The sequence below is a fragment of the Chaetomium strumarium genome (genome assembly GCF_033439665.1).
Source record: "Chaetomium strumarium strain CBS 333.67 chromosome Unknown B0T15scaffold_1, whole genome shotgun sequence".
NCBI lineage: Eukaryota > Fungi > Ascomycota > Sordariomycetes > Sordariales > Chaetomiaceae > Chaetomium > Chaetomium strumarium.
Window position 1 is genome coordinate 5,733,673 of NW_026944429.1, and position 23,774 is coordinate 5,757,446.

The 23,774-nt window shown below is 57.0% G+C and overlaps 3 protein-coding genes and 1 non-coding gene across 4 annotated transcripts; 3 read left to right on the forward strand and 1 right to left on the reverse strand.

The window, feature by feature from the left end:
• Window positions 1-1,991: 1,991 nt before the first annotated feature.
• On the reverse strand, window positions 1,992-8,343 carry B0T15DRAFT_62083 (uncharacterized protein). Its single transcript, XM_062871134.1, has 2 exons — window positions 7,708-8,343; window positions 1,992-7,649 (listed from the first exon to the last, which is right to left on the reverse strand). Exons 1-2 carry the CDS (start codon window positions 8,188-8,190, stop codon window positions 2,172-2,174), a joined length of 5,961 nt encoding a protein of 1,986 aa, XP_062726903.1. The 5' UTR covers window positions 8,191-8,343; the 3' UTR covers window positions 1,992-2,171.
• Window positions 8,344-14,479: 6,136 nt separating this feature from the next.
• On the forward strand, window positions 14,480-16,292 carry B0T15DRAFT_489751 (uncharacterized protein; the record flags this gene model as incomplete). The annotated part of the gene is made up of 5 exons (XM_062866623.1): window positions 14,480-14,612; window positions 14,674-14,761; window positions 14,818-15,297; window positions 15,606-16,076; window positions 16,205-16,292. The coding sequence occupies 5 exons, from the start codon at window positions 14,480-14,482 to the stop codon at window positions 16,290-16,292; spliced, it is 1,260 nt and encodes a 419-aa protein (XP_062726904.1).
• Window positions 16,293-17,429: 1,137 nt separating this feature from the next.
• Window positions 17,430-17,520, forward strand: B0T15DRAFT_t13. Its single transcript has one exon. It is a non-coding gene; the product is annotated as a tRNA-Met (tRNA).
• A 707-nt stretch (window positions 17,521-18,227) lies between these two features.
• On the forward strand, window positions 18,228-23,660 carry B0T15DRAFT_564827 (eukaryotic translation initiation factor 3-like protein). Its single transcript, XM_062870652.1, has 8 exons — window positions 18,228-18,621; window positions 18,701-19,937; window positions 19,994-20,265; window positions 20,639-20,998; window positions 21,095-21,258; window positions 21,301-21,310; window positions 21,341-21,426; window positions 21,460-23,660. Exons 1-8 carry the CDS (start codon window positions 18,396-18,398, stop codon window positions 23,458-23,460), a joined length of 4,356 nt encoding a protein of 1,451 aa, XP_062726905.1. The 5' UTR covers window positions 18,228-18,395; the 3' UTR covers window positions 23,461-23,660.
• Window positions 23,661-23,774: the final 114 nt, after the last annotated feature.

Sequence of the window (23,774 nt, forward strand, 5' to 3'; positions counted from 1 at the left end):
TTCACCGCCTTCCTATCCGCCCGCTCCGTTGGACCCTGCAACACTTCACTTGACGCCGCAACTTCCTTCTAAACTTTCTGGAAAGGATAAACTACGCAATTGAAATGCTTGATCTGCGGATGACGGGCACCACACACATCAAGCATTTCCAAGCTTCCTTGGCTGTCTTGGGCTGTGACGACTGCCAAGATCAAGTACCATGATGTTACTCCGTACCGAGTTAAAAATCTGGCAGAATTGGTGTGCGCTCTTTGGGTGGATAACGTCAAGCGATGTGTGACCCCCGCCCATGCCATCGCCATCTGCGGCCCCTGGATGGTGGTACGTAGCAAGCGCAGATCCCCGTTCATTGCCGTGCACCGAGCTGAATTGGCCAATCAGCAGCGCCAACGCCCACACGTGTCCGGACGATTGGATCTGGGGAATCTCCAAAATGGCGAGGGGGCAGAATCTTGAAGAGAAAGTGGCCAAACCACCGCCCCACGCGTCTGCTCTGGAGATGTGGTTGATTGGTCCTAAAATTCAGCACCGCGAAAACGAGGCTACACTACACGGCCAAGCAGCGCTCCGCAAAGTGCCCGCAGCTACCGGTCTGCTTGGCCGCTTGGCGAGCCGACGTCGTCTGCAAGTGTCGCGTGCCTCCCTTCCTCTTTGGCCATGATTTTGAATCCAGCGACGGCAGAAATCGAGTGATTTATATTGAGAGCGGTATCCTCGCATGTACCACCCACGCGACAAGCAAACTGCCATCTCTTATTGTGTGAACTGCGGCACACATGGTCTCGAATACCTACAGTAGTTGAAGAGGGCCAGGCTAGGTCTGGACGTCCGCCAGCTCCGAGGGTGTGCATAGCTACTTATTAATACTCCGTAATAGTTAAGGGAAATGGAGAGGCGATTGTCGATTTTTCGTTGCCCCATCTCCACCTATTCCACTCCTCTCGCCTCCAGGGTAACATGATGCGTCCTTTTTGTTGGTTCTCTTTCTCGTGTAAATTGAAACCCCGCATCTCGCGGGCTACTGAAACTAGCAGATCCCGGAAATGGAAGTGGTCTCGTCTCGGTGACGGTACTAATGGGCAGCCCGGACCGCGGGGGATGAACACGCCAGCTTGGTGTTGCGATACTCCGTACAACATTCAATTTTGGTTTACCTCGGGTACAGTTTCTTCAGGGAGGCCAGGCCGCCAGGACCCTGAAGTTTCTATGGGCCCGTGGGGGTCACTCAGGGTGTACAGATTACACACTTCGCACCTAATCTCATTCGTCCAAGTGAATACCCTTTCTACTGTATCATGTATCACATAACGACCAAGCAGGTTCGGACGCCGCTAATCAGATCCACTCGCTGAGCTCTCCTTCAATTAGGGACTAGCAACTACTAGGTGTCATTGGTCTCCGGATGGATATTTCCTTTTCCACCGTTGCCTACCCGCATGGATAATATTCTTCGACACCTAAGCTCCAAGGCAAGCAAGATGAACCAGAGAGAGCAACATCACATTGCGAGGTAAAAGATTGCACCCCCTAGCCGCTCAGTATTTGTAACTACTGTTGCCGCATGGGGTCGCTCATGAACTATCCGAATGTGTCGTAGAAGGTCGAATTCCTGACGCGCCCGCGAACTTCCATTTCTCCAAAGCGCGCCTACATAACACCGAACCGACAAAAAAGGTACAGCAGAGAAGGAGAACTAGCGCAGAGGACCCAAGTAACCAAGCAGAAGCGAGCCAATGAAGTCAACAGACAACCAACCCTTCCTCCTCGCCCCCCGAAAGCCAACCGTGCTTGGTTCGGATTGGATGCAGCCATGCGTAACGCCTCTAACCTTGATTTGATGCCTCTGCTTTACGCCTTCTCATGTTTGTCCAGCCAGCTCCTCCATTGCTCAACCGGACTCCCTGAACAGATGACAAAAGGAAAGGACCGTGTCGGCGACCGAGGTGGTGCAATCTAGGCACATTAGCCCCCTCTTTGCCTGGCCCAGGAACGCCGCGCTTCTGGACCGGTGAAAGGAGAAAACGCAAAGAAAATCAAATGTGAAACAGACGCAAGGAAATACTAGGCGTGATCGCATGATATAGCATGCCGTGGCTCAGAATAGCCTTTTTTGCCCGACAGGATTTGAGTCAAGTGCTGTACGCAAGGCGTCGTAGATGGCTGATGATGGGTTAGATCCCTCCGGGGAGTGGCGACATCGTATCGTCTCTATCGGCAGTCCTCGCAGGCGGCCGTCTTGGGGTTGGGTCTTCATCCTCGATTGGGTTCCGCCCGAGAGACGAACTCGGCCGTGGTGTTTCGTCGACATCGACATCGACATCGGGCGGTGCTCCTGGCTCGAGTTCGGGCGGAGTGCGCACGACAGGAGCAGCTTGACCTTGCTTTTCGGCCACAGTATGCGGCGCCGGCGTCACCGGCTGCGTCACCAGGTGAACCATGGGGTCCGGCTCGGGGAAGGCCAGCTGCACCTCCTGATTCGGAGTGACTACCTGAGTTGCCGGCTCCACGGTACTGGCACATTCGGACCCAGTGAGCAAACTGTCATGGCTATTCGCACGCATCATTTCAATCCCAAGCTTGGACGACGGCAGGACCGACTTGCTGCGATATTGTTGGCCCGACGGAGAACCAGGGTTGCTGCCACTAGCACTGCCACTGCCACTGCCACTGCTGCCGCTGCCGCTGCCGCTGCCGCTGCCGCTGCCTGTCTGGGCGGGTGCCGCGCCGAGACCGAGCTCATCATCCTCGTCGTCGGCCGAATCGACGCTGCCTTCGTACCTGCGTTTCTCGATCGATTCGCGCTTCGCCTTCAGCTTCTCGAGTGATCGCTGTGGCACGGGTCCTTTCGCTCGAAGAGGTGAGGAATCAATCTGCGGCGGGGCGGATCGCTGCGTGATAAGACGAGGCTGGAGGGGAGAGCCCAGCGGGTTGTTAGACCCTAGGAGAACCTGATCCTCGGGCCCCGAGATGCAGAGCCCACCCTCGTCCCAGTCGCCTGTGGCTTTGCGACTGATGAGGACGGGAATGTCGTCGGTGGCAACGGATTCGGAGTCCCCGAAAAGACTTGAACTGATGGAGTCCTCGCGGAAGCTACTCCCAGATCGCATTGCGTATCCGGACGAAGCTGAGGTCGGGCTATCCTCGAGACGCAGACTCTCCGTTCGCAGGCCAGACGGGACAGGGTGTGGCAGCAGCGCCAGGGAGAGCGAGTTGGCCTGCCCTGGGGATGGGGCCTTCCAATGGCAGAGCGTGCTTAACACCTCCGTGAGCTTCGACGAGCTGATGGGCTTCTCGACGAGAGAATCGAAGTATTGAGGCGCAGGCAGCTCCTTCAGGTAAGACGTGATGGCGACCAACGGGGTGTGCATGTTGATATGTTTAGTATCGCGGATCATACGCGCGACATCGGACCCGGAGAGCTTTGGGAGCCTAAACTCCAGGAACATGATGTCGAACTTGATGTCGCTCATGGCATACCGGATCGCTTCGCTGCCCGTCGCCGCCGAGATGGTGCGACATCGCAATTTTTCGAGCAACTTCTCCATTACCATCCGCGAGACCGGATGGTCATCGCAGATGAGCACATATAGAGGGCGGAAGACGGGGCCGTCTGCTGCGATATACGACATGCGTCTTGCGCTTTGCCGGCGTCGTTGAACTCTGAGCAGCGCGTTGGCCTTGTCAGCCTCATTGTCGGAAGATGACGGTGACATATCGAAGACCTGGCTACGGCGATTCCTATGGTGAGCTGCCAGCATCTCCGTTGTTACCGGGCTCCCATCTTGCGAGCCAACCGTGAGCGAACGAGAGCGCCCGCCGGATGAGGTGCTGCCGTGTCGCGGCGTAGACACCACATGGTTTGTCACGGGCTTTTGCGGCGACGACAGCGGCAATGAGGCAGGAACACCTCCCCTGCATTTGGCAGATGATGGGTTGGCGGCAATCGTGGTAGCCGCTTTCTGCAGACTGGGCGGGACGCGCGGCATCTCGAAGAAGCTCCCCGGCTGTAACGAGTTCCCAGAAGGCTGGGAAATGCTCGAGGAGGTGCTTGACGTCTTCCGTCTGCTATCGGGACCCGGGCCAGCGACGAAGGAAACCAGCAAAGGAGACGACGGCTGCGAGGCGCGATTGGGAGACGAGTTGGCGTGACTTACGCCAGATGGGGACTGCGGTCTGTGGGATGCCTTGGCGTTTGACAGCGTTCTCTGAACAGGGTTTGCGATAGCGGGGCTGCCCTCGAGAGATCCCGCCGGGGATGTCAAACTGGCCAAGCCGCTGGGGCTGATGGGCTTGCTCTGGGCTGCCATCGCTTCGGCCCGAAGCTTCTGAATCACATCCTTATTCGCCTTTTCGAGGACGGGCAGGTTCTTGAACGAGAAGTTGCCAAAGTCATCACCAGCCACCGGCTCGCTCAAGCGTCTGCTCTTCAGGTCTCGAACATGCGGGGGGATGTGCAACGGCATAAGGCCGCGCTTCATCGAGTTGACCTGGGCCCTGACACGGGACAGGGCGTCGTGCGGGCGGTCGGGGTAGTCGGCAGTTGGTGCAGACGCGGGTGGCGAGTGCTGATCTTCCATCTCCTCGGCGAAGGATTGCAGTGTGGCTCCACGAGCGTCGAAATACTCGGTATCCTCAGGATTCTCGGGTTGCGGGACAAACTGGGCCTCGTCCTGGAGCAGCGTGTCCCAGTTCAGATCTTTAAACCAGGGGTGGCTGCGAATCTCCTCGCCCCCGGACTGGAACTTCTCTTCGCGGTTCGCGCCCAAGCGTTGGTGAGGATCTGAGCAGAGTAGCTTATTGATAAGGTCCTTGGCTTCCGGCGAAACCTCGTCCTCGCCCTCTTCCGGCCAATGAATTCTGCGTGCCAAGATGTTCTCGAAGACCTGGTCTGGCTCGCTGGCGTGGAATGGAGGGATGCCGTAGAGGAACTCGAACATGATACACCCAACAGACCACCAATCGCTCGTCTCGTCTTGCGGTTCGCCCTTGATCGTCTCCGGCGCGAGGTAGTCGGGCGTGCCCACAAACCGACGGTCCTTGTCTTCCGGATCGAAGAGCGCCCAGTTCGGCGGGGGCATGGCTGGCTGTGGAGGTGTTCCTTTGGACTCGGTACTATTCTGGGTAGTCGTGTGGGAAAGTGAAACCAGATCCGGGGACCCAGTACCCTCAGCCTCGCTGCCCTCAGCGGGAGACAGAATAGCCTGCGAATTGTTTGTCAGGGGATCATTCAGGGACAATCCCCCAAGCATCCGCACTAAGGTCTCGCTGCCGCCACTATCGCTGCGTTGGTTCGAAATACGACGCGGCTCTTGTGAGAAGGCCCCCAGGCTGAAGTACGACGGCTGCCCTAAGCTGGTCGCATAATCGCTCGGCGTCATCTGCGGGGTGGAGCCTGGGGAGTGAGTGCGCCCGTGGAGATCAAGCGAGGTGGATCGGGACGAAGCCATCGAGGTAGATCGAGCGAATGGCCCTTGCTTAAGGAGGTCAGGCGCCGCATCGGCACCGCTAGTAAGAGCTCTCTTCTGCCGTCCGATCAATCCCATGCGTGATAGGCCGAAGTCCGTCAACTTCAAATGCCCTTTCTGGTCAATCAGCAGGTTGTCTGGCTTCAGGTCCCGGTGCACAATCCCGCGGCTATGCAGATGTTCGACACCAAGCACGACCTCTCCGAGGTACTTTTTGACCCAGTCCTCCGGCAGACCTCCCAGCACCTTGATGAGGGAGGCACAGTCTCCTCCGTTGAGATATTCCATCACCAAGTACAAGTAATCTTTGCTCGAGAAGGTCCAGTATAGCTTCGCCACGAAGTCGCTCTCGCCTTGCCACATCATGATAGCCCGCTCAGCCTTGACGTTGGTTACCTGGTTCTTGGCGACCATGTCTGCTTTCTTGAGAACCTTGATGGCGAAATACTCGCCTGTGGACTTCTTCTTGGACAGGTAGACGCTGCCAAAGGCGCCCTTGCTGATAGGCTTGATGATCTCGAAATCTTTGATCGACGGAGGGACCGCTTTGGCCTGGGGGCCACCAACAACAGCGCTTAGGCGGGGAGATGGCGGGGGTTTCGCCGGTCCCGGTCCCTCGCCGGGATTGGAAGACACTGCAGCCGACGACTGTCTCCGGTGGTGGTGATACGTGTGGGAAATGCTGGGGGACGTGAATTCGCTGCCCGGAAGCATCGGCGACGCTTCCGGCGACACCAGAGCATCAGAAGGCAGGAACGGCAGATTCCGTGGTTTGTTGATCCGGAGGGGCGAGGATGGCGGGTGTCCGCCTCTGGAGGGTGATTCTTGTCTGCGCGGCGACACGGCGCCCGGGAGAATCAGACTCCTGCGGTGGTGTTGCCGCGAGCTCGCCTGACGTCGGAGATCCCCGAACTCGGACATTGGAGAGTCGGTCCGCTGTGGTGCCCTGGACGCCACCGAGGAAGACCTGAGACTGCCGTCACTCTCCCCAGCGTCGCTTTCGAAGATCATAGACTCCCGTCGGGATTGGCTGGCGCCCGTTAGAGAGCCGAGAGGGCCACGGTTAGATCGGGGCGTCGGGCACTCCTTGGGGCTGCTTGACCTCGGAGAATGCAGCGGCATTGACAGCCGACGTTTGTCGGGATCTTCGTTGATATCTGCCTTTTGTAAAGCCAATGCTAAGGTGGAGGGAGCATCGAAAGATCCGGCGAAGATGCCTTCTTCGCCCACAGGTGGCGGGACTTTGAGCTCTTCCTCTTCATCATCGGTAGAATCACTGAGACGGCCAGCAGCAATCTTGGCAGCCTTGTGCATAGCAGCATCGATGCAGTCCTGAACCATGTAGGCAAACTCCACACGGATTCGCTCAGAATACTCGAGAATCCTGCGGTGGCGGAAGACAGCCTCGACCTTTTCCTTGGCCACTCTTTCGGTGTCGGCACATAGCAGCGCGAGACCTTGTTCCTGCTCCAGAGTATTTGTCCCCGGCGTCTCCCACTGCAGCACTTGGGCGATCCGGCCTTCGGACTGCGGTGACTGCGTGCGGAATTCACCAGGGGCCTGAGACGATTCTTTGATGGCAGGCGTACTGATCTCAATGGCCGTGTCACACAAGTCAAGCAGCAGTTCAACGATTCTAGCCTGCGGTCTGCGGACAGCAAACGACCTAGCCCGCGCGTGTCCGAACCCAGAGGAGCGTTCACGTGACCGACCAGGGGCTGTACCGGGTGCAGGAGACGAGTTCCCGGACGACGAGCTCGACGAGGTTGTTGGAGGACCAATTGGTAAGCCCTTGTACTCGGCGACAGGAAGGTTCATTGGAACCCCTCCCGCCAGTGACCGGCTGTGCCTTGCCTCGAGCGCATCCAGGACCTTGACAATGGCATGGCGATGCTCCGTTAGGGCCTCTTGAGACATCTGGACGTCCATTTCAGCGCGGTGTTCCTGTAGGCACAGCTCTGTATGCTTCTCGAACCACCACGGCGAGATCTGCCGCTCGCATATCCGGCAGAGAACGGGCAGCGGCGGAGGGTGTTGTGCTGGGTCATCCAGACCTGACTCTGCGAGCTGTGTGAGGTAGCTTGCAAGCACTTGCGCGCCCGACCCCAGCGAGTCAACAATGACCGCAGGCAGATCAATCTTGATTTCCCGCGGTGCAACCCATTGCCGTATCATCCACATGGTCTGGGGCTCCGGCATCAGCACCTGACGATTCGGGGAATGAGCTTTGGAAGACACTTACATGGCTTTCCCCTGCGGACGGACCGCTATAGACCATGATGCCTTGGGCCTCTAGGTCGATAACAACGGGTTGGGCAGTCCCTTCGAGATCCTTGACCATCTCCGGGGGGAGGAGCTTGGAGAGGGGACCTAGCTTGACGGCAAAGCGGATGAACTGACTTCGTCTATCATCCTGCGTCATGCCCTCAACGACTTCGGAGAAGATGTTGGGGTTGTCGCTGACGATGAGGTCGGCGATCCGGGTGCCCACAACCGAATCCGGCTGCGTTCCGATAACGTCGACCCAGGAAGGGCTGACCCATCTGATTGTCCCGTCATTGTTGAGATCTAGGATGACATTGAGCGTCTGCTCAGCGGCCTCACGTAGCTCCTCCCTCTCCTCTCGGATATCCTCGCTGAGGGAGCGCTCCATCGGACCAGCCCTGAGCGAGGCCACGGCCGGGGGAGCGAGTATCTGAGGCGTAGCAGCAGTTTCTTCCTCCATTGTGGCGTGTTAAATATCGCAGCAAGCGAAATTCCTCTTAACACCATTCGCAGAATACAAGGACGGCGGTGCCTTTATCGCGGCTCTCTCGGAACACGGAAGCTTTTTGACGAGACTCGTCCTCGCTGAGCGGGGTCGGGAAGCAATCTGGAGGTCCAGTTGGAACCGGCCAGCAGGGTTTCTGGCCAGAACGCCAGAAAGCTAGAGCACGGCACAGCCCTGAGACATAATGCAGTGCAATTGACGTGACTGCCTCGCTGTCGGTCTTCGAAGCGACGTTGCGTCTCGGTGGCTACGCGTGCATCGATGGCAGTGACGGGCCCTGTATGCCCTGGGTTGGGCGTTGCTCGCTTAGAGGAGCAAGAGTTCGCAATCAATCGCCCTCGAAAGTTGTCGGTCGCAAGTCGGTGGCTTCTTATGAGGCGACGAAGCCCGGTGTTTCTGTCGACGGTCAGAGCAACAAAAGGCGACGTTAGGGCTGCGGCTAGCCTGGAGACGGCAAATTCCGGGATAGTATGATGGGCAAGACGGGCACGGGAGGATGTGTCGGCGGGGCGCCTGGGGCCCGAGGCGGACGGATTGCCTTGCGGTACGGGTGTTGTCGTCGTCGAACTCGCTCGGGCGGGTTCTGTGGTTCTAGACGCCAACCTCGAAAGTTTAAGTGGGGATCTCTTTGTTTGGCTCCGCGCTGCTCAGTGCCAGCGAAGCGGGAGTTGCCCGTATTGTGGCAGCCGAGATCAGGCAGCCACCGGCATCGGCGACGTCGAAGAGTGAGTAAACGCTGAGATCCGGCTAGTCCCTATCTTTTTTTGGGGGGGTTTGGGAATTGATGTCAACAGAGACGATGGAAGGCCAACCGCTCTGGACTTGGCGTGAGAGCCGGGAGAGGAGGCGAACCCGACCGGTCCAATATTTGGTGACTGATGAGTGCACAGAAGCGAATCACACTGTGGTGGTGTCCCTCGAAATCGTGCGCGGCGCTCGCATTGTGGGGTACCGTTGAGAGCGGGGAGAGCTAACAGCTGGCCAATGACACTGAGGAGCGCTGCGGGTGCAAGGTTACCTTGGCTTTGGTGACGCTAATCCAGCTTGTGGCAAGCCGCTGTTCTGGAAGGAAAGTCGCGCGACTCTGCTGCGCTCACTTGCAACTTGGGCTTTCAGTAAGGTACCTGTAGGTTTCAAACTGTTATTCGAGTTGACCAAAGTCGACATAGATGGAAGAGTACCTACCTCACTCTCTTCACCGTAAGCTTAGGTCTAAAGAAGGAGAGGAAAACGTCGGGTTACCGATACCGTGCAAAATACCTACCTTACCTACGGTAGGTGGTGGGACGCTGAGACCCACTCATGAAATGCGTAACTTAATGCGTACGGTACCTATGACCGTGTCTGCTACAGTGCTACCTAATGCTTCCCTTAGCTCACCGTATCGTCCTTCCTCAATCTTTCAATTTTGCAACACGTACCTTGAGTAGGATCCTCCAAGATTTCAATCCCAACTACCCGTTATCCTCCTTTTATTCAGTAGAGCTGAACTACTACCAGCTAAAGTTTATGCTGCTTATTCAGTAGTTTTCGCTATGCCGATACACCGATCGTCAGTCGGCGTGACCTTTCCTAAATCCTCCCGCAGCGCCGCGGGGACGATTCATTCGTTGGCTGGCTTCTCCTGCATGACACCAGTCGCACGAGATGCCATATGACATCCGTACGGTCTAGGCCGAGTGCGGCCAGTCGCCACTGATCTGGCGACCTTCCAACTCGACAATTGTGCCAGGGATTGCCGCTGAGCGGGGGGGGGGGGGGGGGGGGGGGGGGGGGGGGGGAAAGAGGTCCTGGAGCAAATCGCGTGTCCTAAAGTCCAGCAGTTTACATCGAATATGTTCAAGTCGATTGTCTCCTTTCACAACAATGCTCATGCTGACTCGCATCTTAGATCGAGTCAATAGTGACTTCATACCTCTGACTCGTTGACAGATCTCGCCTCGATCTTTTTACCTAGGTATGGGGTTAGGGAGGATGGGGTTCAATGACCGACCGGTTAGGCCATCTCTGTGCTTTTCTTTCGAAGGTTTCACTGGATTCGTCGGAGATCACCAACAGTGGAAGGCCCTTCGGGGATGAAGCTCTGCCGGGTATCTGCTGCCTACACTGCTGTGGAAGCCGTGGTGGAAACCCGGATGATCAGAGACTCCAAATTATCTGCTGACAGAACAACAAGCTCAATGCAAGATGTAGAGAAGACCAGGGGTATCATTGGCCGAGCACAGCATCGCTACGCAGTAGGTAGTACGGACAGCACCAGAGAATTCCCGGGCTCAACCTGCATGTCGTAGGTAGGATTATCTACATGCCCCATAGCGTTCACCTCGGGATACCGTACTGTTTATTCTGCACGCCAAGTTCGTGCTGCAAGTGGTCCCAGCTAATGGCAACCAATTCAACCCAATAGGCCTCCGTTGCCACGGAGGGACGCACTGGACGTCGTTATCCTCGAAGTACAAGACGCATACAAATTACGAACATGCTCATCACGGTCTTCTAAAGGTTTCGTCACGCTTCTCGGCTCCTCCGTCCAAGCAGAGTGCGTGTCCTCGCCATCCCAAGCTAGTTCCACCACAATGTGCTATTTCCGTTGAGGTGAGCTCAATGTAACACCTGCTCCGACCTAACCATATACTGTGGTAGAGACGCACCCGCTCGCGGCGATAACCACAGCTGTGCTGATCGTGCTGGCACGCCAAGGTCACTGCCCCCTTTCCCCCCGGAAACTAACCGTCACCTGTTACTACTACAAATGAGTAGTGTGGTATATAGGCACCGGTAAGTATATTGCTGCTTAACCAAAGGCAGCTTAGTCCCTTTGTCTCATCTTGCAACTTCCCAGCGGCCCAGGACCCCAAAGTCATTGCATGTAACCCACCGTACCAGGAAGGAGGGTACGCACAGTATGTACACTCTAAACCGCTGAAGGTCTGGACTCGGCCATGTCAGTCGCTGCATCGCGATGTGGAGCGTGCGTCCAGTCAAACCCAGCCCTCTCGCAGGACGACTTCGCTGCGTAGACCATCCCCTGCTTGCACGACATGATCGGTATATTACCCCAAGGTAGAAGACGAAAAGTCCCTCCCCAATCTGACAGCGACGGTGTGTTTCCCGAACGAACCACCACCGCAACAATTCAGAGGGCTGCCGGCTTTAAACTGGGACGGTAGCGTTGTCCCACATAGCCCTCGGATCTCCATGGAGAGTCTATGACGAGGTCAAATATGCCTACATACACCCGACATTGTACTACATACTGCCGGGGCACTTTTCCTGCCAACGGTTCGAGGTTTCACCGCAACAAAGTGTGGGACCACTTACCACGTGAGGGGATGAAGCTCTCTCAGAAGAGTGGTTCGATCTCGATCGCAGGCTATGGTGCTCTGCGTCGACAATTGTACTACTAACTCTCGAGCGATCGTCTCCCCCGCCCTCCTCTCCGGTTACGAAGCGATCTGTCGACAGGCAACTCAGCAGTGTCTCCTTACAGACAGGTGGGACATATTGATCCCGTGATTAGAAACTACCACTCTGCTCGTCCCAGTCGTCATCTTACTGTCATATCTCTGCGTTTCCCATTTATCCCAAACACTATTTACCCAGGCACCTGTCGGAATCTTCAACACGCGACACGCACCCCGGAGACGTCGTTCCTGCTGTGCTAGTCTGTAGTTGACGAGAGGGCACCGGATGAGGGAAATCGTATGCTATTCGTGCACGCTACCTTACTGTCTAAGCCTTGATGAGTCCCCATTGACGAATAGACTGGACGCTCAGGAAACTCTCCTCCTTCAAGTGGGTCGGCATGGCTAGTAGGCGTTGAGCTAGTTCCCCGATAGGCTGACAGTTTCCGATCGATCAACTTCGTTGAACGGCCGATCCTCCTTCTCGACTGCTTCGATGCGGATGTCCTGGTTCGCCCGGCCGCCTTCCCCGCGCACGCTTGTACCCGTGAGCGGTGCGGGGAACACATACTGTGTAAGGAAGGTAAGGTATCTACAACGCCATGAGTCTATGATGCCATCCGATCAGCAGTAGCCCCCACGCTTCTAGTAACCGAGGAACGTACTTGCGATGATGGGACAGGAGCGGATTGAGGTGAGTGACGAGTAGAAGACGAACTAACGGCGGTGCCCAGTGACCTGACTATATGACTATGGTCAAGAGCAACACTTATTGACAATGTAGGTAACTCCTACACACGCTAGCCATTGTCAAGCTTCACTGTTGCTAGTGCGGCAGCTTCTGCGCAATGCATTACTTCACAACCATTCTAAACCGTCTTGACCTGGAAGTTAGAGCATAATCCAGATTGAACGCATTGGAGCAAGCAATCCGCACACACCGAAGCTCATAGATGAGGGAATGACAGAGGGACATGACTCGATGGCATCTGGCAGTACTTCAACAGGATTAAGGTCGAATCCTAATGGAGCTGGCGCAGATGGTGGAACTCTTTAAGTTATCTCTCGGCGTGCGGCATTCGAGGGTGAGGACGGTCAGGTCAGTATAGGTAAGGTATGTACTCGTCGTTGGCGGCTTGTCGCTTCCATGTCCCTTCGGACCTCGTGTCGGTCGATCCGCCTGTGCCGGGTGTGCCCTGCCCGGAGCCCGCGGCCATGTGGAGCCCTGGTGGAGGCGCGGAGCGGAGCTTGGCATCGGACTTAGCGCGCAACCGGGTAGTAAGGGATAGCCCGGTCCGGGAGAACGCTTGAAAAAGTGTGGAATATTAGACGCCTCGGAATAGTAACAAAGTAGGGTATTCGGCATGAGTCCAGACCAGGTAGTGAGAGACGTGTGCCTACTTCCGATCATAGCAATCGATAAGACGCTTTGACATTGAGGACGTTGAGGTCCCGAAGAGAAGAGAAAGGCGAGGCGAGGGTAGAGACATTGCCAATAGCTGACAAGACTCGGCGGCGAACAAAGACAGTAAGTACCCTATCTTGCTTTAGATTCCTGTTGATCAAACCGAGGTCCTTGGCCGCATGGATGCCGGTCGCGCTCACTTCCCGATTCGATGCTGTCTTAGTAAGAACCGGTCCGAAGAGAGGGAGTCACGCCGGAACGGTGAGAGCAAATCGGACAGGCCAGCATAGTGTGGTAAAAAGTGTCGAAGGCGGTTGGTTTTCTGATGACAGGAGTTGTTTAGTTAAAGTTAAGCTCACCGGCTTTCCAGCGATCTCCGACCTCTGAGCCTCTTGACATGCAAGGGCGTATTCGGCTCGTGCGTAGCGTATTTGGATCAGTGTGCACGGTGCACCTCTGCCTCTGTGGGGCACCAAACACCGTCACTTCAAGTCTCCAGTCAGGAAGTTGACGGCGGGCGTCTACGGATAGTTTCTGACCGAGTCCATAGTATATGATTCACAACTTACATTCTCCCCCGCCCGTCTTGCATACAAGCCAACACTAGCACAGGACGAAAGCTTTAACTCCGACCCTGCACGGTTCTTCGTTTCGACCGTGTCGGGGTTTCGAAAGTTCGAATACACCCAACAATGTTCCTGTCCTGTGGCGAAGCCCCTGCATGTCAGATTCAGCGCGGAGGGTTATATAAGGCCTTGTAGGAGGCAAGGCTCTTCACTCAACTCACCTTCACATCAACTAGGTCATTTCGGAGCTCTACTATTCGTGTCAAAGCTACGTGTTCTTGCCACGACGAGGGGTATCAGGGATTCTCGAAGGCAGCTCATCGCCAAGCTTGGCGCGTTACACCGGGACTGAAGCGATCATTCTCGTCCATCGTCAACCACTTTGCAAACGATTTTATCAATACATCTGATACCCGCATCACACGCTGCTCTGCGCAAACGGGTCCATGGTTTCTGGACCGTCACTTGAGCCACGCCCTATCCCGCGCCAAGCCATCGGTGCCGCTTGACTGCCTGAGCGGACCAGCCCTGTACTTATTACTATACACCACACACATCGCATTTGAAGGCTCCCCTCCTGTCGAGACCAACGCCGATTCCACCAGGTACGCGGCATACTCTCACTCTGTTTTCACATCTCAGAGCTCCTTTGGAAAGGGGTCATCCCCTTACCTGTCTCCTTACTCCGATCGTCACCAGGTTCACAGCACGCCAACCACAACCCGCAGCTTTCTGACATGAATATACGGCGCGCTCGTCATGATGACTGCTGACATAGGAATTGTAGCCGCTGCAGCCCATCACTCGTCGCCGGGCTACTCGCCTCCGCAGAGGACGACTTTCCCTTGTCGCTTTCCGTCCGAGCAGCCATGACGTCTCTCTCTCCTAGCCAACCCCCTCAACCAGGCTTTGGCGAAGGACCCTCCGGCCACGATGGGACGCCCTTGTCGACGTTAAACATCGATTTCATCAGAACCCTGGCGGGAAAGAGAGTAACAAGAGGTTGGTCCCAGCGCTTCTACCACACTTAGACAGCTGAGCCAACCTGGCCTTCCAACTGCAGACGGGCAACCACCGAAGCGGCGCGGTCCGAAGCCAGACAGCAGACCAGCCCTAACAAGGCGACAAGAGCTAAACCGGCAAGCTCAAAGGTGAGAAGCGCATGGGCTGTGGTGCCGTTTTCTTCCCAGCTAATCCGGTGCCGCAGAACCCACCGGGAGCGAAAAGAGCTCTACATCAAGGCTCTCGAAGACGAGGTGCTCCGCCTGAAGGAGATTTTCAGCAACATATCCAAAGACAAGGAGAAGCTAGCAGAGGAGAATAGGCAGCTCAAGGCCCTTCTGGTCCAAGATGGCTCGCGCATGGCAGCGTTGACAGGCGGCAGCAACGTGCTGGAGGACTCGATGAGCAATCTGAGCGTCGGGCACTCACCGAACACCAGTATGACGGGGAGCTACATGGCGGCATCCAGCAACACGAATGCGTTCAGCGCTCCGATTTCCGTAAGCAGCGGAGGCCGCAGCGATGAACTATCGCCGCGCAGCGCGATATACCCGTCCGGCTACCGCCATCTTTATCACCAACATTCCCAGCAAGAGCCACTAAGCACCAGCCTGGATGCCGGAGACCAGCCGAACGAGAATCCAGTTCTGGATTATGAACAAGCTGGCATTGACTTTGTTTTAACGTACGAAAGCCCTAAAATACCTGACCCATCCACGCACTTAAGTTGATACCCCGTCATGTTCACCTGGCCGCCCCACTGCACTCCCCATAGCACAAGGCGAGAGGGCGGATCTTTAATAAGATAGTTGTTGTAAAGAGCAACCAACGGGGGAAAAGCACGAGATGAGTGGTGTTCTATGGGGACCCGAGCCGATCATGTGCTCTCCCTGAAGGCGGATCAGTAAGATAAGGCGTGGCAACAACCCGATCAGCGAGCAAGCACAACGAGGAAATAGGAAAGCAAGGCTGATCAAATAACAAAAAACCTAGTCTCGAAAGACCGTGCATGAACCACCTGCCCTGGCTGCTGGAGCGCAGCGCCGAGAGCGGCAGCCACCATCCCTGCGGCCACGCCCTCATGGCGTCGTGCCCGCCCGAGCCCTTCTCCAAACTTCCGCCCGACATGCCCTTTGGCCACCACCGCCGCCAGACACACCACCACCACCATCATCACCACCATGATGCCCATATGCTCCACCATCACAGCCCCGGCAACGGCAACGGCAACGGCAGCGTTGGCAGGGGCCCCAATGGCACACCTGCAGAAATGGCCACCTGGACACTGACCAAGGCTGACCTGGCGACCCTGCTCGACTTGAGCAAGCGGCTGAACCTGGACGGCGAGATCACGCCTGTCATGGCCTGGGGGATGGTGCTGGCTCATCCGCGGGCGGGAGAGCTAAGCCTAGAGGATCTAGGGAGGCTGACGGAGGAGCTGAGTGGGAAAGTCCGATGTTACGGGTGAGTTTCTCCGTCCGTTTCTTCTTCCCGCTTTCTTCCTTTCTCTTCCTAGGCTTTTTTCTCTTCCTTTCCCCCCCCCCCCACCCCCTTCTTTTTTCTTTTTTTAGTGACTGACGAGATTTGTTCAGGTTCGGTGCGGTCTTGGAGGAGTTCGAGGTGCGGGATGCGCTGGAGAATGTGCTTTCCACTAAGCCGGAGTTTGGGACGCGGTACTAAGGCAAGAAGGTAGGTAGGAAATCTATCATTGCTTCTTTTTAGCTATAGCGGTTGTCGTGAGACCATACACGTTGGGCCGGCGGTATAGAGGGATCTAGAATAAACCATCCCGCTGTCTTTACGGGATCTACATACCCTCTATGTCACCGGTTACCTAACACGTTGGTCGATGGCTGATATAGGGTTGCTTCCACAAGTCATCAAGACACCTTCAGACTCGCAGAGAGACTGCGGACAGCTGGTTGGCCGTTCTACATACCGAAAAGAAGGCACAGTTCACCAACTCCTCCCCAGAAGCTTTACGCATCCAACGTCCCCGGTTCCGCGGGTTCGCAACCTAACACTAAGAGACCGACTACCCCAGATCCTCCCAACAGTGAACCTCGGCTCCTGTTTCCAGACGGCGCATACCTCTCGTATCTGCGTATCCCTTCCGTTGACCGAAAGCTATGGAACCTGAACTGTCGTCCAGCGTCATTCGTCTCACGCGAATTCGCACAATGGATTAAGAACAGGGGATAATGCCGATTGGCACGAGGACAAAGAAGATCCATTGCAATAGGCAATGAGCTGCCGAGGGCTGCGTGTCCGTACATCTACATTAGGATGACGCAAAGTAAGAGTACAAAACCCAGCGGAGTGCGTCGTGGCTCTCAAGAAGCCCTTCAACAGTTTGTGGTACCGAGTAGGGAGAAGTGAGATTGGGTTCGCACTTGATGTTGGGTAACCGAAGCCCCCTTGATAGGTACCTTACCGTAGTGTCTCTTCTTCTCTCTGACCCCCTCAGCCCCGCAAGCAAGAAATGGAGCTTAGCTAGCTCAGGCCTGCCACTTTGAAGGTGATCTACTGCGCGTGAATGCCATAGCTTATGGGCTTTGGACCTGCGAGTACCACGGCGTCCATCATACTCTCCATGCGTTTTCTTTATTGCAGGGCGCCAGCGGCTGTGGTGCGTTGTGGAGTGACGTATGGCTTTTTGGGTCGGGACTTGGGATTGGCTCGGGTTGGGCGATTGGCCCCACGCAAGGTGTGAACCAGCCCCGCCGGGTTTCGGCCCGACGCACATAGATCTGAAACAGCACCAAAGCCACCTTGATCAATTTCTTCTTGCCACCTTGCCTTCAATAATCAGGAAAAGGGAGCTTAGCACAGTCGGAAGATTGCGCCGGTCTCATAGTTAAAATAGTGAGCTATCCGGAGGTCGTGAGTTCGATCCTCACAGTTCCCAAAGATTTTGCGCTTCTCGGGCCGAAGGCCGGAGCTTTTGTTCCGATCAGCCACAACTTTTTGCCTTAGGCTCTTCGTCACTGGAACTCACCAGAGCGTATGTGCAAGTCTTGCCCCCTACCCTGTGTCTGATCTCTGAAGTCTGCATCGCCCCCAGAGCCGCGGACGGCGACGTCTACGACGACGAAGATTTGTCTCACCATGGTACCGAGGAGCAGGGAGAAGAGGTTCCTGTAGAAGGAGGGCAACCTCTAGGGCTTGATGCTATCGGTCTTGCTCCCTTGACAGGTCCTGTTATTGAACAGAACGTCGAGCGGTTCCGTGTACTCCTCTGTGCGATGATCCGGTTTATTCATGGCTGGGTCAAGGAGCACCACAAGGACGTGGCTGCGCTCCCGTACCGGGAACGTACCATATCGATTTCCTTTATCAATCACTTCAGGAACAAGTCGGCAATACCAGTGCCCCTCATGACTCGGAAAGCTTCGCTGATTAACCGTTACAAGTTCACCATGACAGTACTAAGCAACCGCCAGCAAGAGATGGACAGTAGGCATTGTTGTGGTCTGCTATAAGTCCATTGCTGGTACCAAGTGCGGCAACGTAGCCGGCCTCGTTGTCAATGGTGGGAGGGTTAGCTTATTAGTCCTTAGGTAGCTCACCCTTTCATATCCGTAATGGCAGCCATTGTTAAAGTGTGCCTGCCCCACATCACAAAACACCCCACCACAAGAGAATTTCGACCAAAATCAAAGAGCTCTGAGAGGTCAGCGAGCAACCACCAGGCATCGGAAAGCGTTCGAGATTTTCTCAACAGTACCCTGGTCTCTTCCCTTCGAGGTATCAATCGCGAAGTAGTCGCGTATCCAAGCAGCTATGGCGGAACCTGCGCCAGGCACTTCGGCCCTTGTCGACCTCATCAACTCGCTGCCCGATCCCGACGGCACCTGGGGGCCCCCCGTTACCGACGAGACGACTCTCAATGGCGTCCCCTACGCCCCGTTCTCCAAGAGCGACAAGCTAGGCCGCATGGCTGACTGGTCCGATTCTAAGGACGGCAGGGACGGACGTGGCAGGCAACAATACAACAGGAATTACCGCGGTGCGTTGTGATTCTGGGCTCTCTCACAGGGTCTTTATCTCCAGCAAATGTACTATTACTGACCACCATCCGCTTTCAGACCAACAGGTATACGGCGCCGGCTCCGCCTCGCTCTTTTCCGCGCCTGTGGCAGAAGACGAGGCCTCCTTTTCCGTTGTTTCCAACGTGCGCGACACGGGCAAGACTCGCTTCGGGCGTGGCGCCATCTTCACCCGCGGCCGTGGCCAACGTGGTGCCCGCGGAGACACCCGGGGCGGTGGTCGCCAGCAGTTCCAGCGTGGGGGGCGTGGTGGTCAACAATACGGCGGCGGCTACGATGGCCGTGGCGCTGCGCGGGGCGGTGGTGCTCGTGGTCGCCGCTTCGGCTGGAGGGATTATGACAAGCCGCAGCGCAACCGCGATGCCTCCATCAACGTTAGGCCCGACTGGAAGCTTCTCGAGGAAATCGACTTCAACCGCCTCAGCAAGCTGAACCTCGAAACCGACGAGGGCGAAGACATCGACAGCTACGGATTTCTGTACTACTACGACCGGTCATTCGACAAGCAGCCCGTCAAGAGCGCCGAGCGCAAGCTTGCGGTTGTGGACCGCGCCGTGTACAATGTGACGACTTCGTCCGACCCCATCATCCAGGAGCTGGCCGAGAGGGACGAGGCCACTATCTTCGCCACGGATAGTATCCTGTCGATGCTAATGTGCGCCCCACGGTCCGTCTACCCCTGGGACATTGTTATCGTCCGGCAGGGCAACAAGGTGTTCCTGGACAAGCGCGATAACGCAGCGCTCGACATGGTGACAGTCAACGAGAACGCCCACGACGCCCCGCTCGAGGCTTCCGAGGGTTCCAAGGAACCCATCAACCAGCCGGCTGCGCTCGCCGAGGAGGCGACCTACATTAACCACAACTTCGCCAACCAGGTGGTGCTGGAGAGCCAGAACCAGAAGGTCGAGATGGCGCACGAGAACCCCTTCTACAGCGCGTCGGACGAGACAGAGCCTCCGGCGTCCAAGGCATACAAGTACAGGCGGTTTGACTTGTCGACTAGCGAGGAGAACCCGACATACCTGGTCGTCCGCACGGAGCTCGACGCGGTACAGAAAAACGCCATCAACGGCGAGGACCAGTTCGTGACCGTCCATGCGCTGAACGAGTTCGACAACAAGGCTCAGGGCAGCGGCGGCGGGCTGGATTGGCGGACGAAGCTCGTATCCCAGAGAGGTGCCGTGGTCGCCACGGAGATGAAGAACAACAGCTGCAAGCTCGCGCGGTGGACTGTGCAGAGTATTCTGGCCAAGGCTGATGTCATGAAGCTTGGGTGAGTGCTTGACCTCCCGGCAATTTTCGAACCACGCCCAGCTAACCTGACCGCAGCTTCGTCTCCCGCATATCGCCCAAAGTGAACGACAAGCACGTCATTCTCGGCGTCATCGGCTGGAAGCCCAGGGACTTCGCCAACCAGATGAATCTTCAGCTGTCCAACGGCTGGGGCATCGTGCGCACCATCGCCGACATGTGTCTGCAGCGCGACGAGGGCAAGTACGTGCTCGTCAAGGACCCCAACAAGAGCATCCTGCGTCTGTACGAGGTCCCCGCTGGCGGGTTGGACGACGACGACGAGGCGCCTGAGCCGGAGGGGGCTGCTGGTGGGACTGCAGAGTAGTGAACAAGGGAATCGGGATCGGGAAGACGGGGGAAGGGACAGGTGGATCGACGATAAGAGGCCAACGGCGAGCAGGGTCCCAAAAGTTCAATAGAATGAGACAGCTTCCGCCTGGGTTAATCTGTAAACTGTGTCGAACATTCTGCAGCAGATCGTGGAACTGACCCAAGCTTACGTGACGGCTTTCTTATCGCTATTGCGCATGTGTGTGTGTGTGTTTGCACCGTCCTTTATGGGCCCATCTGAACAGAAATTGAACCACGTGATAGCGCGCGACTCCGAGGTGTTCCACCCCACCTACTTCTGTCCAATCTGACAACGCGTCCGCACTTTGCACTTCTCCAAACCCGCACGAGCAAAACGGCAGATCATGGCGCCGCCTGCGAAATCGAGGCTATCCCAGACTCGACTGAAAACCCCACAGAAGCCCGCGTCCAGGCAGTCAACCTTGTCCGCTTCTGCCACCAAGCAAAAGCCGAAAACCAAATCAAAGCCGAATCAGAGTATTCTGAGCTTCTTCAAGAAGGCGCCGGAACAGGATGAGGCGCTTTTCATCGAGGAGAGGAGAGAGGACAGCTGTGGGATCGACGTCGTCCCCGAGGCGGGAGAAGAGGAGGACCTCTATCGCTCGACCCCGCCCCGTGAGCAAACGGGCGAGGATGGCGGAGAAAGGAGGTTCAACGAGGTTGGCGGATCCGTGAAGAGGAGGAAGTTGAGTCCTTGCGGCCTCCCCCGCAGTTCAGGTATTAGTCCGCAAGGAGGCCAGCACGCGGCCGAGAAGGTAGGACACCGGCAGGGGTCGGGGCCATCAGAGTCCGATGCGCAAACCACATCGCAGCCGAACGCAAAGTCGGGCACCTCGGCGGCGTCAGACAACAAGAAAAAGAAGGCGGGAAATCCGTTCCTCGACGACTCTTCCGACGATGACGAAGGTGACAAGGAAAACGAGCCAGCTTCGGCGAAAACTACAGCAAGGGTGAGGCCACTACACTCCGGGTTGGATACCGATTCAGGCGAGGAAATCAAGGGTTCTGGGCCGGCCGAGCTTACCAACGGAGAGAGAGGTTCCAGGGCGCCGCTTTTGAGACAGCAGACGTCGGGAGCCGAGGCCGGGGGTGACCGCGACGAGGAAACACGAGATGACGTCTTCGATAGCGACGATATGGGCCTATTCGAGGGCGACGATTTTACCGGTGAGGAACGGAGGATGATGCAGTTTATGGAGGAGCAGGCACGGTTGGAGGCGGAGGCGGGAGGAGAAGAGTACGATACAAGCGATGACAACGGGAACGCTATGGCGGAGAGCTGTCCGGTCTGCAACGGTAGTCTGGCTGGTGCGACGTCAGACGAGGCCACAGCGCACGTCAATTCCTGTCTCGACGGCAACCCGATGCCCTTGCCGAATCCGCCAGCCATTGCCACTGTTATCGGGGTTGCGAATGAAACCGAGGCTGCAGTTATGAGCAAGCGGTTTGCAAAAGCTGCTGTGGCACGCCCGGGTCAGGCGAATCCCATCAGTCTCGGTGGCGACGCCGGGGAGGGCCCGTCAACCTCGGCGTTTACCAAGCTCATGTCTGGCCACGCCGAGGATGCGGCGTGGGCGACGGCTGCCGCGGCGGAGAGCGCGTCCCGGGGCATGCCCGCGTATAAGCGAACGTGTCCATTCTACAAGATCATGCCTGGGCTCTCAATCTGTGTTGATGCCTTCCGGTACGGGGCCGTCGAAGGCTGCCAAGCGTATTTCCTCAGCCACTTCCACAGTGATCACTACATGGGCCTGACAGCGAGCTGGACGCATGGGCCGATCTACTGCAGCAAAGTAACCGGGTCGTTGGTCAAGTCGCAGCTGAGGACGGCAGCAAAGTATGTCGTCGAGCTGGAGTTCGAGGAGACAGTGCCCGTCCCAGAAACCAAGGACGTTACGGTGACCATGATCCCAGCGAACCATTGCCCAGGAAGCTCCCTTTTCCTCTTTGAGAAGACGACTGGCGGGAAAACCCAGCGGATCCTTCACTGCGGCGACTTCCGTGCCTGCGCCTCCCACGTCGAGCACCCGAAACTACGGCCCGAGATGGTCGATGCCCTCTCTCGCCGAACGAAGCAGCAGAAGATCGATGTCTGCTACCTCGATACCACCTACCTCAACCCCCGCTACTCGTTTCCGCCGCAACACGACGTGATCGGTGCCTGCGCTGAACTCTGCTCCCGGCTCAACAAAAGCCTCCTAGCCAACGACAATCGCGAGTGGGACGCCCTCCTGCGACGACGGGAACGTGGTGGCAACGGCTCTTCCAACAATGAGAGCGTTGCCAAGTTCTTTCCCACCACCTCCTCCACCACCACCCCGCCAACCCGATCCTCACTTCCTCCCAGCAACGCCTTCACGGCCCTCAACGGCAGACCCCGCCACCCCAACCGCCTCCTCGTCGTCTGCGGCACCTACAGCATCGGCAAGGAGCGCATCTGCGTCGCCATCGCCAAGGCGCTCAACACCAAGATCTACGCCACGCCCGCCAAGATCCGCATGTGCAAGCAGCTCGACGACCCGGAGCTCGTCTCGCTCCTCACCTCGGACCCGTGCGAGGCACAAGTCCACATGCAGATGATCATGGAGATCCGCGCCGAGACGCTGGCCGAGTATCTCGAGGCGTACAGAGCCCGCGGCGAGTTCGGCCGGATCGTGGGGTTCCGGCCGTCGGGCTGGAATTACCGGCCCTCGGGACCGGGCGGGGTGAACGGCAAGGGGAACGGCGGCGGCACGGCTGGCGCCCCCGCGGTAGCTGCGAACCTCGCGCCCGGCTCCCTCCCCACGACCCAGCTGCTGCACGGCCCCGGGTGGCGCACGCGGTTTGGCGTGCGGGATCTGGTGCCGCAGCGGGGCAGCGGGAAGGAAGTGCTGTGCTTTGGCGTGCCGTACAGCGAGCACAGCAGCTTCCGGGAGCTGGCGCTGTTCCTGATGGCCTTGCGCATCGAGCGGGTCGTGCCGACTGTCAACGTGGGCAGCGAGGCGAGCAGGCGGAGGATGAAGGGCTGGATCGATCGGTGGCTGGGGGAGAGGAGACGGGGAGGGCTGGTGAGGATATTGGAAGGGGAGGAAGGCGAAGGGGGTGAGGGGGGTAGAGGCGGGCTCGGGCTCTGGGACGGGAAGGATGGGAAAGGGGGTGCGGTGTATTGGTAGGAGGGGAATGTGTATAAACATGGACGCAAGCACACCAGGCTTGATTGGAAAACGGTCAGATGCGGCTCTCTCGTATCAAAAAGATGATGTATATGCTAGCTACCGTACTTCCTCCAGCTAAGACATGTCCATCCTATCGCCCGCCAAATGGTTGGCGGCGAGGCGCGCACTGTAAAGCACTAGTACAATACAAAACCCACTTATTGATCTGAAAGCGAGAGCCACTCGAGGCACTCTAGTCCGTACGCTGACAACCTCAACAAAGGCTCAGACAGAATACAGCGGAGGTCGTATCTTCAGCGCTGCCGAGCTGA

Bases quoted from the DNA above. Each gene is read 5' to 3' on its own strand.
- B0T15DRAFT_62083 (XM_062871134.1), bottom strand. From the start codon at position 8,190: ATGGAGGAAGAAACTGCTGCTACGCCTCAGATACTCGCTCCCCCGGCC. The intron at 7,650-7,707 runs GTAAGTGTCTTC...CCGGAGCCCCAG, and splicing joins CGTCCGCAGGGGAAAGCCAT to ACCATGTGGATGATACGGCA.
- B0T15DRAFT_564827 (XM_062870652.1), top strand. From the start codon at position 18,396: ATGGCGGAACCTGCGCCAGGCACTTCGGCCCTTGTCGACCTCATCAAC. The intron at 19,938-19,993 runs GTGAGTGCTTGA...ACCTGACCGCAG, and splicing joins GCTGATGTCATGAAGCTTGG to CTTCGTCTCCCGCATATCGC. The intron at 20,999-21,094 runs GTCCTTGCGGCC...CGGGGCCATCAG, and splicing joins CGTGAAGAGGAGGAAGTTGA to AGTCCGATGCGCAAACCACA.